The 14820-nt window shown below is 56.4% G+C and overlaps 5 protein-coding genes across 5 annotated transcripts; 3 read left to right on the forward strand and 2 right to left on the reverse strand.

Moving 5' to 3' along the window:
- Nucleotides 1–123: 123 nt before the first annotated feature.
- Nucleotides 124–1230, forward strand: IWZ02DRAFT_386785 (uncharacterized protein; the record flags this gene model as incomplete). The annotated part of the gene is made up of 1 exon (XM_066765492.1): nucleotides 124–1230. One exon carries the CDS (start codon nucleotides 124–126, stop codon nucleotides 1228–1230), a length of 1107 nt encoding a protein of 368 aa, XP_066617871.1.
- A 493-nt stretch (nucleotides 1231–1723) lies between these two features.
- Nucleotides 1724–3036, forward strand: IWZ02DRAFT_437696 (uncharacterized protein; the record flags this gene model as incomplete). Its single annotated transcript, XM_066766650.1, has 3 exons — nucleotides 1724–1949; nucleotides 1971–2828; nucleotides 2918–3036. 3 exons carry the CDS (start codon nucleotides 1724–1726, stop codon nucleotides 3034–3036), a joined length of 1203 nt encoding a protein of 400 aa, XP_066617872.1.
- A 97-nt stretch (nucleotides 3037–3133) lies between these two features.
- IWZ02DRAFT_465611 (uncharacterized protein) lies at nucleotides 3134–4832 on the reverse strand (the record flags this gene model as incomplete). Its single annotated transcript, XM_066768470.1, has 1 exon — nucleotides 3134–4832. A coding segment is annotated over one exon (1206 nt), but the record flags the coding sequence as incomplete, so codon positions are not given.
- Nucleotides 4833–6505: 1673 nt separating this feature from the next.
- IWZ02DRAFT_155296 (putative non-classical export protein Nce102) lies at nucleotides 6506–7504 on the reverse strand. The gene is made up of 4 exons (XM_066761984.1): nucleotides 7370–7504; nucleotides 7041–7304; nucleotides 6646–6951; nucleotides 6506–6591 (listed from the first exon to the last, which is right to left on the reverse strand). The coding sequence occupies exons 1-3, from the start codon at nucleotides 7409–7411 to the stop codon at nucleotides 6739–6741; spliced, it is 519 nt and encodes a 172-aa protein (XP_066617874.1). The 5' UTR covers nucleotides 7412–7504; the 3' UTR covers nucleotides 6506–6591; nucleotides 6646–6738.
- Nucleotides 7505–11077: 3573 nt separating this feature from the next.
- IWZ02DRAFT_155268 (PSP1 C-terminal conserved region-domain-containing protein) lies at nucleotides 11078–14353 on the forward strand. The gene is made up of 4 exons (XM_066761983.1): nucleotides 11078–11296; nucleotides 11548–12259; nucleotides 12434–13787; nucleotides 13848–14353. Exons 2-4 carry the CDS (start codon nucleotides 11555–11557, stop codon nucleotides 14219–14221), a joined length of 2433 nt encoding a protein of 810 aa, XP_066617875.1. The 5' UTR covers nucleotides 11078–11296; nucleotides 11548–11554; the 3' UTR covers nucleotides 14222–14353.
- The last annotated feature ends 467 nt before the right edge of the window (nucleotides 14354–14820 follow it).

Here is a 14820-nt window from a genome sequence, read left to right on the forward strand (position 1 = left end):
ACAGCCAGCTCAACCACAGCATGACATCGGACGGTCAGCCGCACGACCTCGTTCATCCCTCCTTGTGCTCCCTGTGAACCATTGAAGCCGACAGAAAACGCCTCCCGTTGTCATCTCGTCATCATGGAAGCCCAGGGCAATGCTGTCCAAAAGACTGTCCGCCAGTCGCCTCCAGTGGACCTGACCAAGCCCTACGACGCCTCTTGGGTCAAGGGCAAGCACATTGTCATCACGGGCGGCGCCAGCGGCTTCGGCGCCGCATTCGTGCAGCGGTGGGCTTCGCGGGGGGCTTCGATCGTCATTGGCGACATCGACGCCGAAGCGGGCAAGCAGCTCGTCCAGGAGCTGCGCAAAGAGCTGGGGAACGCCAACGTCTCGTTTGTTCGCTGCGACGTGACCAAATGGCAGGACCAGGTCAAGCTGTTCAAGGACGCCGTCCGGCTGAGCCCACACGGCGGCATCGACTGCGTCGTCGCCAACGCGGGCATCGCTGGCAGTGACATTATGCAAACGCCTGGCGACCTCAGCGCCGACGAGCCGCCGCCGCCAAACTTCAAGGTCGTCGACGTCAACCTGTACGGCGTGCTCTACACCACCCACCTGGCCTGCTACTGGCTGCCACGCAACCCGGGCTCGAGCCCGTCGTCGCCGCAGACGGACGCTGCGAAGACAGTGCGTGATCGCCACCTGCTGCTGCTGGGCTCGGTGGCTTCGCTCGCCGGCATAGCAGCGCAGCCGCAGTACGGCGCCGCAAAGCACGCCGTTCTGGGCCTGTTCCGCTCCATTCGCATCTCGTCCTTTATGCAGGGCATCCGCGTCAACATGCTGTGCCCCTACTTCGTCGACACGCCCATCCTGATCCGCCCCGCTAAGATCATGCTCGCCGGCGCCGGGCTCGGACGCGTCAAGGACGTTGTCGAGGCCGGAACGCGCTTTGCCGCCGACTCGAGCATCTGCGGCCGCGCGCTCGTCATTGGCCCGCCCGCCAAAGCCATCAAGTCTGACGACGGCCAAGTGGTGCCGTCGCTGACGCATGAGGGCGACGGCGAGGAGACGGGCATTTGGGAGTGCTACGCTGACGACTTTACCGCCGTTGACACGTGGACCAGGCGCTGGGTCGGCCTGCTGGGCTGCATCGAGTCCACCCGGGGCTGGGTTGGCTGGGCCAAGGACATGGTCGCCGCCTTCTGGGCGCCTACTGAGCACAAGCAGAACAAGAAGAGCGTTTGATGCTGGCAGTTTGCGGGCAGTAGCTGCGTAGACGGTAGACGGTGGATTGCAGCATTTCAAAAAAAACATCCGACATCGTTATAATCTGCTTTTAATGGACAGTCAAAAATTGATACAAGAGGAGCATAGGGGCGCAAAAAAAAGACCACCAGGCTTTCGGCTTTTCCAGATTACTTCCTTGCCTTTCATTTCAGCAGCATCATTAGACGTATATTTTACACCTACAGACAGCGGGCAGATAGCATCAGGTACTTAGCGGCCCCTAGAATCATTTCACACAAGTCACTCCCATCTTTCATCTTTCGTCTTTCAAAATAGCGTCCCTTTCAGATCACATAGCACACGCAGCATTCCAACATGTACCTCGGACTACTTACACCACCATTCTTTTTTGTCAACTGGAGCGCTAACTTGAGACGGATGCGACAAAAATCAGCCACGCAGCTTATCCAAGTCATGAAGACATGGCGCCAGTCTGACTCCCGCTGCGTCCATGGTTTCCCTCCCAACCAATACAGTCGGTCTCGTCCGCAAGGAATGGGTCATTTCGGATAGCGACAGCGGGTGCCTTTGGAGATTCGCCCAGATGGTTCGACCACCTCTCGCTCTTCGGCATGGCCTCGATTCAATGAGTCGATTCGAAATCTACCTCTCACCTACTGCCGCATCTTCTCCATCTACACCAGGGATTAGTTATCCGGCGGCTCGCATTGCGACATGTGTGTGGTGACGGCGAGTAGACAATGACGATTTCAGACATCGCTTGAAGAGAGACTCGAATTATTCGCTCGGTTGGAGCAAGTCAGGGACGCGACAAGCGCATCAACATCAACGAGGTCGAGCTCAAGCCCAAGGACTCCTCGACACATGGACTAGAAACGGCAAAACACAAATAAGAAGAGACGATTCACCAAGCGCACAAGCACTCCAGCGCACACTAAAGCCTTCAGACCTCGTAAAGGAGACACAAATCGACCGCCGTCAGCATCTACGAGGACGCAATCCGCAGCGTTACAAAGAAGTTCTTGATATTGACCTTGTAGCCTCCCGTCGACCTTATACCGCCCAAAGCGATCTTGGCGCCTGGGTCAGCAGTGCGCTTGATAACGACGACCGAAGCACCATCAGTGACAAACTTGGCACGGTCAAATTCAAAACCACTCTTGACAACTCCAGCAATGACGGGCTGCCAAAAGCGCCTGTCAACCCCCTCAGTGATTTGGAAACTCTTCCAGATAAAATTTGTGGTCAGACCACTCTCCTTCTCGCCGGGCTAGCACAAAGCCAAAAACATCTACTGCCGCTTCTCGACCGTAGGCGGAAACACCAAAAAAACAAAAAAGAAAAAAAAAAAAAAGAGAACAAGGCCCCCTGCTCGCCCGTCAAATTCATCACGCACCGCGACGTGCTCAACACGCTCCTCGCCGGCAGCGACTGCAAGCGGTACGCCACGCTCAATCCCTATCGCGCCTTGACCTACGTCGAGTCGTATAATTGCCGGCGCGAATTGTCGACGGTTAATCCGGAGCGTGAGCTGGGTGATTGCTACCTTTCGTGTATTCCTGTGGGCCAGTCGGGGCGTTGCTCGGAGAGTCTTGGTATGTGTGTTTGCCGCTTTTTTGATGATGATGATGATGATGATGATGAGGGCACCGCCCCGTTGTTGACGTGTTACCTACTTATGTAGGGCAATGTTGTCCTCAGAACGATGAGCCACACACGCCGCTGTCTAACATTACGCGGCCACGGTACAACGGAACGGGATGGAATGGTTTGGAGGGACGGACTGAGCTCTATGATGTGTGAAGATGCTCTTAAATAGCTTTCGATTACTCATGTCAGGCACATATCAAAGCAATGAAAGGCGATTTGTGAACACGACATTGATTAGGTTTTCAACCTAGGTGCTTTTCCTTCCCCTTCCTGTCTATATATGCACCTATGCATTTCCATCCATCCATCCATTCGTAGTCAAGTCGATCCCAAGCACACCGCACACCGCACGCCCATCTCCAACCTTTTTTTTTTTTTTCCCTTCTCCCTCTCAAGCGCCTGTCTGTCTGTCATGCTAGATGGACTCACTCCGTTCCCAACCCATACCCGACCCATACCCACCCTTTTCCTTTTTCTTTTTCACACTCGGTCGTGCTCATCCTCGAAAACCCCAGCCGACACCCAGTCAGTCAGCCAGTCAGCCAGTCAGTCAGTCAGTCAGCCAGTCGTTGTGAGGAAAGAAAGCAAGCCGAACGCCTCACGCTCCACGCCCACCCAAAGCCCCCAGACTCTCGTCGCCGCCGTTTTTCGTTGGGTCGTTGTCATCGCAACCATGACGTGCCACTCCGTCCTTCCATCTTTTGGACTCGACGTGCCACTCCAACGCTCGCTCACTATCTCACTCACCACATCCCCTCGCCCCTCAAATCAACGACTTCGCGACCACTTCCGCCATATCCCCCACCGACGCCATCAAATCCATCCCCGCTCTCCCGCCGCAACTGCTCGCGCACAAAGGCGCGCCGCACGTGCGCCAAGTCTTCGAAATGGCGGTAGAATGACATCATGGGGGCCATGATGGGGGGGCCGCGGATGGAGGGGGGGAGCGGGGCGTCGGGGTCGAAGGCGGGACGCTTGCCGTTGTTGTTTGTCGTGGATGATGGGGTGGGGGTGAGGTTGGTGATGGGGGGCATGGTGGTAGTAGTGCTGTTGTTGTTGTTGTTGTTGTTGTTGGTGGTGGTGAGACGGTGACGGGTGCCGTGCGGGAAAGTTGTGACGGGCTCGTTGGTGAGGTTGTGGTTCAGGATGTTGAGGTTCAGGCTCTGGTGGTTGTTGTGGTTGTTGTAGCCGTTGTTGGCGGCGGCGACCGCGTTGTTCATGATGGCGACGTTGTCGTAGTTGTAGTAGCCTTGATTGTGCGAGGGCGAGGCAGTCAAGTGTGCAAACCCGTAAGCCGCGTTGGAGGTGGTGTATTGCTGGTAGGGCTGCTGAAGATGCTGCTGCTGCTGCTGCTGCTGCTGAAGAAGAAGACCAAGCTGGTACTGGCACTGCTGGCTTTGCTGCTGGCCCTGCCGACTCCACTGATACTGGTTCTGGTACTGACGCCAATCCGAACAACAACTCTGCTGCTGATGCTGATACCGGGCCTCCTCGAACGGATGAACCCGACCGTGGCCCTGCTGATACGGCTGCGGTCCCTGTGGCTGACCCTGCCTCTGACCCTGCCGCCAGATCTCCCACTGCACGCGCTCAAGCTCGCGCTCCTCACGCCGCCTCTCGTCCAGCTGAGTAGCAGCAGCAGCGATACCGCGCGGGTTGCCAGAGGGCGGAAGCGGCATGGCGGTAGCAGAGGCGTCGAGAAAGGCCTGAGAGATGGGCAGTAGCTGCTCTGTTCCGCTTGAGGTGAAGGGCATGAGGTGTGGAGGTGTGGGACTGGGTGGGAGGCGGAGGGACTGCGAGGGAGCGGTCGAGCGGTTGGCGGTCATGTTGGGGTTGGGGTTGGAGTTCATGTTGTTGGTGATGATGGAAAGGTGCGTCGGGCGCGGTTTTTGGCGACGAGGGCGAGTCTGCTTTTGTGGCTGTGGCTGCTGCTGCTGCTGCTGCTGCTGTTGTTGTTGTTGTTGTTGTTGTTGTTGTTGTTGCTGCTGCTGCTCGCCGTTCTTTTTCTCGTCGTTGTCGTCGCCGTCACCGTCGCCGTTAGGAGCAGAAGCAGAAGAGACGGTAGTAGCTGCGCCGCCCTGCAACTCTTCCTCCTCACTAATAGTCGGCATAAGACGCGCGCTCAGGTGCGCAAACGAGGAGGATCCGCGTCTGGGGCGCGACAGCAGCGCAGCAGCAACGTCTCCGCTCCGTCTGTTGCTGCCAGCACCGCTACTACAGCTGCTGGCGGTACTGCTGCGGCGCGGGCGGCCGCCGACAACAGCAACGCTGCTGGTCTTGTTGGCCGGCGAAGAGAGACCAGAGCTCATGGAGACAGCGTCGTTCTCGGCGGCGGCGGCGGCGGCGGCGGCATCGACGTTCTCGCCCTCGCCCTCCCTGCCCTCCCTGCTCACATACTCTATCACGCCCTGAGACGTGTAGACGTGGCGAACGACGCCACGACGGGGAGCAGCGGCGAGCCTGGAGGGCGAGCCGCCGGAGACGGAGGAGGAGGAGGGGCGGACTTGCGTCATCTTGGCTTGTCGATGCCTGTTCGATTGATCTGGGTCAGAATGCGGTAGGTGTTTGATGAGCTGGCACAAGACTTACTGATGACGGGTTTGATGTGAGCGTTAGTGTTGTTAGTGTTGAGGGGCAGACGACAAGTCATCTTGGAGACAGTAGTTGCGGCTGTGACGCCGAGACTGAGGTGAGTAATAGGAGGCTCATGCTGTGCGGCTTGGTGTTGAGTGCGGCTGCGCTTTGCGGCGCACAATACTTGTCGGGAGGTTTGCTTGCGAAGACTTCTGAAGGGGGAAATGATGGAGTGAGAGCACTGGCATGTATGAGTGATAATGAGAAGATACTGAAATAATCCAATTACGCTAATAGGAGAGACTGTTCTTCCATGGCTAAGAGGAGATTGTTGAGGCCTTCTCGGTCAGACAAGGGTACAGTGATTCTTAGGAGAACATGATGAATATCACATGGTGACCACCATAAGGCAGGAACAACTCCGATGAATGAACGAAGATCTTCGAGATCTCACGGCCTTGGAAGAATGAAGAAGATCGTACGAGAAAGAGGAACAATGAAACGTATCATAGAAAACGGTACGAAGAAGCCTAGAAGCTCCCGGTATGCACCATAACTTCAATGAAAATTTCAAAGTACATGCGCTTCCAATGTCCAAGCGTGTGGTGGGCATGTGTAGAAAAGCCTGGATACATCAAAATAAAGAGAAAAGGAGACCAATTGCTCTTAGGAGGGGACATGGAGAGAACACGTGAGTTGAGTGGTTGAAGGAAAAGATTGAACAAGGGAAAGATGGGGCTGTTTCCAGCAAGAACGGTATAGCAACTCCTTGAGGGAAAGAAAAAGGACTCTCTCTCTCCAACTACAGACGGGCCAGTAAGCGACAGACAGACAACCACCAGCAACTCACCGACATACAAGAGCGCCATCAAGCACTCACTCCTCGCTCTCTACTCCTACACTTTTGTAGACAGCACACCTATAATAGAAGAAAGAAAGCAATCTGAACAGCGCTGGTAGTGATCACCCAATGGTGTCGTCTCTCATGTCCAGCAAGATACAGAATTCCATTCACAAAACGCCAACCCCACTGTTCCCACCAACAAGCCCAGTACAAAGTGTAATCCCGACACTCATCAGTCTCGTTCGATATAGTTGATCCGGTCTGTACGCTGTATCGTATCCAACCGCATCCTGTCCCAAGTTCTAGCACAGACAAGATCCCGTAGTCTCGTAACGTCATCATACACAGAGAGAGGAGGACCCTGCACGTCCTAAAAGACGATGCAGTCCCATTTCTTTTCTTCTCTTCTCGTTTCGTCCGCCAGGTAAGCTGGTGGTTTAGACCTGGCTCATGGAGGGAGCGGGCCCGCGGACGCTGCTGGCGCCGCTGCTACCGGTCAGCCCGTCGCGGCGCTGCAGGAACGAAAAGACGGTCGAGGCGGCAAAGGCGGCGAAGCCGAACCACAGAAACGCCGTCGAGGCCTGGGCTTCGCGACAGCGCTTCTGCGTGTCGGGCGCGCCGTTGGTGATGGAGTTGCTCTTGGTGTAGCCCTGGATGATGTCAGTCCGAGACAAGTTTGAATTTTTTTTTTTTTTTTTTTTGACGAGGGGAAGGAGGGGTTGCGGGGCGGAAGACGTACGTCGTTGCTGCACGAGTGCACGCCCAGGTAAGCTGCCAGGGCTATGCCGCCACATAGGAAGAAGAGCGTGTTGGCGATGTCCAGGCCCATCATTATCAAGGGCGCGCCAAGGCCGTCCTTGACCGTGGCAGGGATGAGGTAGAATAGCGATAGCATGGCAAATACCGCCACGAACATGGAATAGTTGATGACGCTTGGGTTGCCGGAGAAAGCGTCGGCGATGATGCTGCCGACGAGCGCCATGATGAGGAGGGTCCAGAAGAACTGCGCGGTGTTTGTTAGCGCGCTCTGCTGGAGCGTGCAGGTATCGTTTGTGTGGTCACACGCACCTGGAATCCTCGAAGGATAATGTTGAGGGCCTTGGAAGCCATGGCTGGAGCTTTACGGTTGGAGGCGGTACCGTTGGCAACAATGTGTCTGCCTGGTGAGAGAGCTGTGGTGTGGTGTTGTTATACAGCCAGGGTGCCGCGAGTAATGACGTCGGCGCGTGGGATGACGTCGCAAAGGGCGCACCAGTGGCTCAGGTGCTCAGCCCGTTTTGGCAGCGAGATATATGTATGTATATTTTTTATATTCTCTTTCGCGACTGGCGTACAGAAGCGCGTCTGGCGGTGGAGATTAATTTTCGAGGAATGTCTACGAGAGTCGCGACCTTGATCTTAATAGCAGAACAGACAACGACCTGGATCGCTACGGCAACGGCCTCTTCGCGAAGCTTGGCAAGAGGCAGTCGGGAGAGGGCCAATAATTGTAGCCGCTGAGTCGTCGTCCGTCGGCGACACCATGCACGTCGATCTAGCGACTGGACCTCGCGCCTCGACGCCGAAGCGCGGGCGCACTGCCTTGAGAATTAAGCCCCGTCAACAAACCAATCCGGGGCGTGTGCCACCCACTACCTAGACGACAATTTTCTGCGGCCAAACTGAAAACCCGTCAATAACCCCAGACGCTGCACCACGATTCGCCGTCGCTTTGTTTCACTGACAAGTCGCACTGCAGGGTCATTCGCTGTCGACGACACCACCACCACCACCACCAACCAACATTGCGACGGTCTTGGTCTTTCTTTCTTGCTGTCTGCGTGCTTTGAGACGGTGCTGGTGTTGTTGCAGCCAATTCTCGTTAGCTTCGCTTCTCGTTTCTGCTGCAGCAGACTCGCCTCGTCCACGATGCCTTGCTAACTGTAGGGCGAATGCATGGCCACGCAAGCACTGGTCGACATCAGGCAATCGGCGGCTGTGGAAGAGCGCGCGAGTACTCGAGTTGGGACCGCATGACTGAATGAGTAATCTCGTGTTCAAATTCTCGCCGCCCTTGACACTAGGGTTGGAGCCGCCGTAGCCTTGTAAAATTAGGAAGTGCTGCTATTGCATAACACACTGTGCCACTACCTGTCCTGGTTTATGCGCAAGCAATGTCGAGTAGCTGGCAAGGGCGGATCTAGTTTAACCGCAGCTTGGTTCGACGGTTGTAGCAAGCAGATGAGATGAGACGTTGAATAGAAGGTCGACTTGGGCTGAAGAAGGACAGCATCACGCATCGTTGCCCCGCACCCGCACTGAGTCGCAAGTCCCAGAGACGCGGACACGGGAGTGCAGGCCCTTGCACATGTAAGGTATCGTTGGTGCCCTGCTGCCCGTGGTGGAGGCTGGAGTGAGGCAGAATGATGAAGAGGGGAACGAGGTACTGTACTTGGCAACAGACAAGACTGGCAGTAACAGAGCTGGTTCGGAACGGCGGCCCCGCTACTGCAGTGCCAAGCGGAACCAAGGAGCGATGGTGGTTCCTGGCACTGGACGCGTCCTTCTTCACCGCCAGAGTTTTTTTTGCTGACGGCAAAGATTGGAGGAGCCAGATGCGGAGAGACGAAACCGTCAGTAACGACAAAGGTGTTGGGCATGTCACGTTATGTGGAGCAGGGCAGGGATCCAGCGTGCGAGAAGTGCCAACTATTTGAGTGGCCAAAAGCGGGGCGCGTCAGGGAGGTCAAGGGGAAGATGGATGGGAATGGAAAAGGCAGATGCTGCGGGGAAGAACCAGCATCGTTGTCGACGTTGAGCCTTGGGCGCAGTGCGGGGCTTGAGCAGAAGCAGACAGAAGACATGGACTCGCAGTGTCTTTGGATCTCGCGTGTCAGGTATCGCAACGGCCGCGTGACTGGCTCCTGACGGCGCCATCCTCGCAGCTGGCGGAGGAGGAGTCTTGTCATCCGTCCGGCACGCCGGCGGAGAGGAGGCTGGGGATCCATGCAGCCGTGCAGACCCTGAGGTGGACGAGGGGAGGGAGTCGAAGGAGAGAAGATGGGAGACGACGACGACTCGAAAATCAACAATCAGCAAAAAGAAACAGCAGCGAGGCCGCGGAAGGACACGATCTCAGTCGACCGACGTTGATGATCAGCTCGCTCATCACTCCTCAACTCACACACACATACACGGTCGGCCCGCCGCCATCGGGCTCCACGGTGCAGCAGTTCATGCCAAAAGCGGCCTAGGCCTTTTCCCCGCAATTCCCACGTCTTGAAGCGGCCCCTGACCTTGCTCCAGTCGATGAGGTGGAAGCCTCAAAGCTATCCAAATCCTCCTCCGCTCAACCTGCTTGCTCCAGCTGCTCTGCTCTTGCTTCCTCGCTCCCAATCCAACCCGCTGCTGCTGCTGCTGCTCAACTCCTCTCCAACGGCAACATCATCCACCGCTCCGCCGCGACTCCTCCGCTTCGTCCGCATTCCTCGCCGCTCCGCCCGCGTGCGCACATCCCCGGTGGTCCTTGTCCTGGTCCTCTACCGCCGCCGCGCCAAAGCGGGACCGACTTACCCCAGAGGCTCGGGATTAGTCGAACCACCACTGCCATCCCGAAACCTCGCTCCACATCACGCCTCTCCATCTCTTTTCTTCTCTCTCTCTCTCTCTCTCTCTCTTTCTCTCTCTCTCTCTCTCTCTCTCTCTCTCTCCGCGCCGTCCCTGCCGCCGTCCTCTCGCCCTCTGTCCTGTCGCTTCATCATTGCTGCGACAATGTCCCTCCGCTGACTGCGCCGCTTCACTCACTGATCGCCCGACTTTGCGGCTCAACCCGTGGCGCGCGCTGTCTTTCCCCCCCCCCCCCCCCACAGGCGACTCCGTCGCACGCCGTCCAACGTCGTCTTCTCATGCTACCCCTCTTCCCTGCCTCCTCCTCCTCCTCCTGCATACCTTACCCCCGCCGCCCGCTGGCCGCTCGTCTGAAAGATTTGGGATAGACTGTTTGAGAAAAAGTTCGGCGCATTTGGGCATTGCTTTGCACTCTTCCAGGTACCTCGTCCGCGGTCCTGCCCTGGCCGTCGCTCGCGTCGCTAAACGACGCCACTACAGGTTCAGAATACACCTTCCATCAAGACTTTAAACGGGGTCGGCTCGGACTGCGCGGCAATAGATACTTCTTCACGGTACGTCGTCGCCTCTGGAAGCTCCCGGGAATCCAGCTGCAGATCACCATCCGGCGTGGTCGCTCTGGCGCTGATGGCACAGTATAGTGATTCCATTGTTGAGATATAGAGATAGAATATTCCCCCGGTCCGCCGATCGTTGGCTGTATTTGTTTCGTCATTTTTGTACTCTAGGTAAGCACCCATTTCCTAATGTTTCCGTTGCTCTCGTCCTTGTGTTTGTCTTTTCGCCACCGCGTGTGGCTGGCCTTTGGAATTTGCCGCAGGCGCCATGACGTGTTGCGCGCGTGCTCGTCATGCGAGCGCGTAGCCATGGAGCCACTCTTTAGTCTTGGCCCCGTCCGCGTTGTCTGCTGCCAAACATTTTCTGTTTCCTGTGCCTTTGGAAAGTCAAGAACCGAGGCTCCATGGTCATCCAGCAAGGTCGCGCACGAGATTTCGTATTGGATCGGCATTGTATTCCAGGAAGGCAACCTATCACGCTTCTTGCCAGAGAGGCAGTTCTTCGAGGGCCAAAATCTTCATGGTTTCAAACTCCTGGTTCCATTGCGCAATCTTTTGTAGTTGGAAGCTCGCACGCTCCAGTCCATGGGGATGAGATGTTGACTTGCACTACCGCGTAGTAATTACATCGACGCTCTTCACGTCCACTTTCACGACGACTAAGCAACGCCGAGAAACTCATCACAACAACAACACAACAACCAAGTTCGTCTTCTACCTTGACGGCCTTTTCAACTTCAACCCGACCCACTTCTCCTCCCTCTCTGACAGACGGCCAACAACGCATCCATTTCCCACAGCGAAGCAACCACTTTTGATCACGCGTTTGGCGGTACGTGTCCAGCCAACAACCCCTTCTAGCAAAACCTTGCAAGTTGCACAGGACTTCCCATGTCACAGCCGCGTGTGGCCCGTGTTAGCCGTCTCTGTAGGCTGCATCAAACGCAAGCTCTGCTCATGATGGGAGCTCTCTTTGTTCGCCTTGCATCCAACTAGAGAACGTCTTTTTCGCCGCTTTTCATGCTCTCCGTCGAACTTGAGGTCGCTACTGTGGATATTGACAGCTAACAAAGGCAATTTTAGAGCAAGCATGGCTTCCGTACCATCTACTCGACCAACTCAGGCCAACACAAAACAATCTCTTGGCCAAAAAAATGGCGCCTCTGCTCTTTACCTGGCAAAGACTCTAGACCAAGCTCCTCGTGGAGGTAGTCCGCATTCCGAAGCGATCGCATCATCTGAGGATGAACGTGAAGTTGTTGCAAAAAAGCCTGGTTCATCGACGCCCGCCGCGAAAAGCAGCCAAATGCTTCCCCCTCTTCGTCGTGGCTCCTGGTTGCAAGAGGTCCAAGCTGGTCCGACTGCAAGGCGGCCATCACAAGGCGGAGTTTCGATTACCTCCAACAACTCCCAACCGTCCACGCCCGGTGAACACGGTCCTTGGAATCCTTCGGGTTACAAGTCTGCCTCTGGCGCCGTCTCATTCAATCCGTCGTGGCCGAATGAGTCCCGCCGCGAGCCCCCCTCGCGCTTGACCGAACTTCCTCAGCCCTCGAGTTATTTCGGTTCGCTCCTTGGCGCTAGGGAAGAGCTGCGTTCGCCCGGCGTCGAATCTCTTGGAGACGAATCCCTTCAAGTTCGGAAGGCTGGCAGGTCCCAGTCGTACTCGGTGGGACAAAGCGAGGGCTTGCCGGACCCCTCTCAGGGCCGCGCTCGTGCAAGCTTTCAAGCCCCCCGTCCGAGTGGACTTGGAGACTTGCGCGAGGAGGACTACAGTGGACAAGGTGGAATTCCTGTGAGTAAAGCAGCTCCCGGCCCTGCGCCGTCAGCACTCCTCAAGCATGCATTGGGAGTTGGCGTCCGTCATCGCGCTTCTAGCACAAGCATCAATCCAGGCGCGTGGCACCCGCAGCGCTCGCAAACTTATTCAGAGTCCGACTTTGCCGTTGACGAGGCTGATGACAACGAGGATGCGGACATATCCGGACGTCGCGCGACGAACTTGCTGGGAAGGGGCCTCACGGACCGGCGGTTCAGTGAAATGTCACCACTGCGAACCGACCTGACCCTCATCTCTCCACGAACGCCGTGGAACAACCCAGCACTTCCGTTCGATAGCATTGACGAAGGCTCGCAATCCCGCCGCCACTCCTTCGCAGTAGCTTCACCATCTCGGAACAACCTCGGACATTCTCTCTTCGGAGACGCAAGCATTGAGGACGACACCATGAACGCATTGAGAAGAGTGCCATCAACGAGCACCGCCCACGTGACTCAGGATCTCAGCCAGGGCGCTCTTCCCTCACCGTCACAAGTCCGCTCTACCAACTACAGCCAGGACCACGAATATGCCCACTTCCGCACCAACTCCGGTGATGAAGAAACTGCTATCGAGTTGGGTCAAGCACATGATCGTGCATTCGCCCAATCCTACTTCTCAGGCGTTGGTCCGGCCATGAGGAGCGCCCAGACGGTCTCAACTGGCTTCACCGCTACTTCCTCAAACACCCTCAACCCGTTTGCGCCCCCCAGCGTTCCTCGCCCGACAAAACACCTGTACATCGTCACATTCAAGTGCTCTCGCTCGGATGTGTACTATATCCCCGATAATGTCGGTCTTGAAGTGAAGGCTGGCGACATGGTTATTGTCGAAGGCGATCGTGGTCAGGACCTCGGTCAAGTTGCCGCAGTCGACGTCTCGTTGGAGGCCGCCAAAGCCCATCTGAAGGAGGCCGGTGAGCAGCACTTCAGGTGGCTCATGATGTTCTCGCGCCACGTCCAGGACCGGAACAGCGCTGCAAATCCCAATGGCATGCTTGCAGTTAGCAACGGCGAGCAGTACGGCAGGGAGGGTGGTATGGGTCCACGGCCGCCGCTGCAAAGTGCTTTGGGTGACGACCTTCGCCCTAAGATGCTGAAGCGCCTTGCCCAAGGCCATGAGATCCAAGTCCTGAGAGACAAGGAGGGTGCCGAAGCAAAGGCAAAGCGGGTCTGCCAACAGAAGGCGATTGAGCACGGGCTTACCATGGAGATTCTCGACGCCGAGTATCAATTGGACTACAAGAAGCTGACCTTCTTCTACTACGCCGATTGCTACATCAACTTCAACCACTTAGTCACTGATCTTTTCAAGATCTACAAGGCACGCATCTGGATGTCCGCGGTCAACCCGGCCTCTTTCGCGACACCCTCGAATGCTTTGTCTCAACTCCCACCCCCCTCCAACCTTGGTCCAGGCGTCACGAATTCTGCAAACGGTGGAGCCTTTGGTGGCAGCTCGAGCATGGCCGTAGGTCCGACATACGGCAGGGGTGCTTTCAGCAGTATGTATTATCGTCAAAGTCGCCATCCTCGTGGCAGAGGAAATGCTTACAACAGACCAGCGCCTCGTACGCCTGGCGGCCTGGAAGTCAGCCCCACAGAAGCGCAACACGACTATGCCGATAGTCAAAGTCGTCAGACGTACAACTACGCCCATGCGCCTGCTTACGGAGGCTTCAATCCTGTCGCTCCAGCCTATGCTCCATCCTGGATGCAGAACGCTCCGCCCGTTAACCGCTACATGCCCTATCAATATGGCTTTGGTGGACCTGGTCCTTCCCACGGCGGATACCCCTCCCACGGGGGCGGCGGCTATCCAGCGTTTTCGGGCCAGGATAACTCCGGGCTTCGCAACCATGGCGACGCTTCGCAGCATGAAAACGAGCACGATCTCGCCAACACCCTTCAGGGCTTGTCTATCAACCGCGGACCGTAGAAGCTGCTGACGCTCCTTGCGGAAGAGTCATTGCTGTGGCGAACACTGGTTGCTCCACACCTCGCGGGAGAACTGATAGACTTCAAGAGCGCGACAGCCTGGACAGAAGGCTTCCCCGAAAGACCCCGACACATCCTGATGGCTCTTTTCAACCATACTTTTCTTTTGACCCTACCGGGTCTTACTGCCCGCGGACACCGGCACTAGCTACAAAACCCCACATTTTTTTGGCCCCGACAGCTCGGTCTCCCCCAAGAATTTGGAATGTCCCCATGGTTTACAAAACGGCTTCCGCAGAAGCGAATCCCTGCGTCGAGGAATTTTCTATCGACCACTCAAAAGGTCGACGACTGCCCCGAATGTTCCCATACCCACACGGTCTATGACACAGCTGGTCCACACGATTCGATTGGATTGCGAGCATGGCGTTCCGGATTCTCAGCCGACAAGACCTGGATTTACGCTAGCGGCTTGCTGGCTCTACGATCAGGTGCGACTGGCTTTGATTTCCATGGCGCTGGTACGACTCAAGACACCCAAGAATACTTTGCTTCTCGACTTACCCCTGCGAATTGATTTACATGGATAACTGCATCTTC

The sequence above is a fragment of the Phyllosticta citriasiana genome, assembly GCF_038021145.1.
Source record: "Phyllosticta citriasiana strain CBS 120426 chromosome Unknown IWZ02scaffold_21, whole genome shotgun sequence".
NCBI lineage: Eukaryota > Fungi > Ascomycota > Dothideomycetes > Botryosphaeriales > Phyllostictaceae > Phyllosticta > Phyllosticta citriasiana.

Excerpts from the sequence above, each read along its gene's own strand:
- IWZ02DRAFT_155296 (XM_066761984.1), bottom strand. The coding sequence starts at position 7,411 with ATGGCTTCCAAGGCCCTCAACATTATCCTTCGAGGATTCCAG. Across the intron at positions 7,305-7,369 it reads TTATCCTTCGAGGATTCCAG|TTCTTCTGGACCCTCCTCAT; the intron begins GTGCGTGTGACC and ends AACACCGCGCAG. Across the intron at positions 6,952-7,040 it reads TGCACTCGTGCAGCAACGAC|GGCTACACCAAGAGCAACTC; the intron begins GTACGTCTTCCG and ends GACATCATCCAG.
- IWZ02DRAFT_155268 (XM_066761983.1), top strand. The coding sequence starts at position 11,555 with ATGGCTTCCGTACCATCTACTCGACCAACTCAGGCCAACACAAAACAA. Across the intron at positions 12,260-12,433 it reads GTGGACAAGGTGGAATTCCT|GATGCGGACATATCCGGACG; the intron begins GTGAGTAAAGCA and ends GATGACAACGAG. Across the intron at positions 13,788-13,847 it reads CGGCAGGGGTGCTTTCAGCA|CGCCTCGTACGCCTGGCGGC; the intron begins GTATGTATTATC and ends ACAACAGACCAG.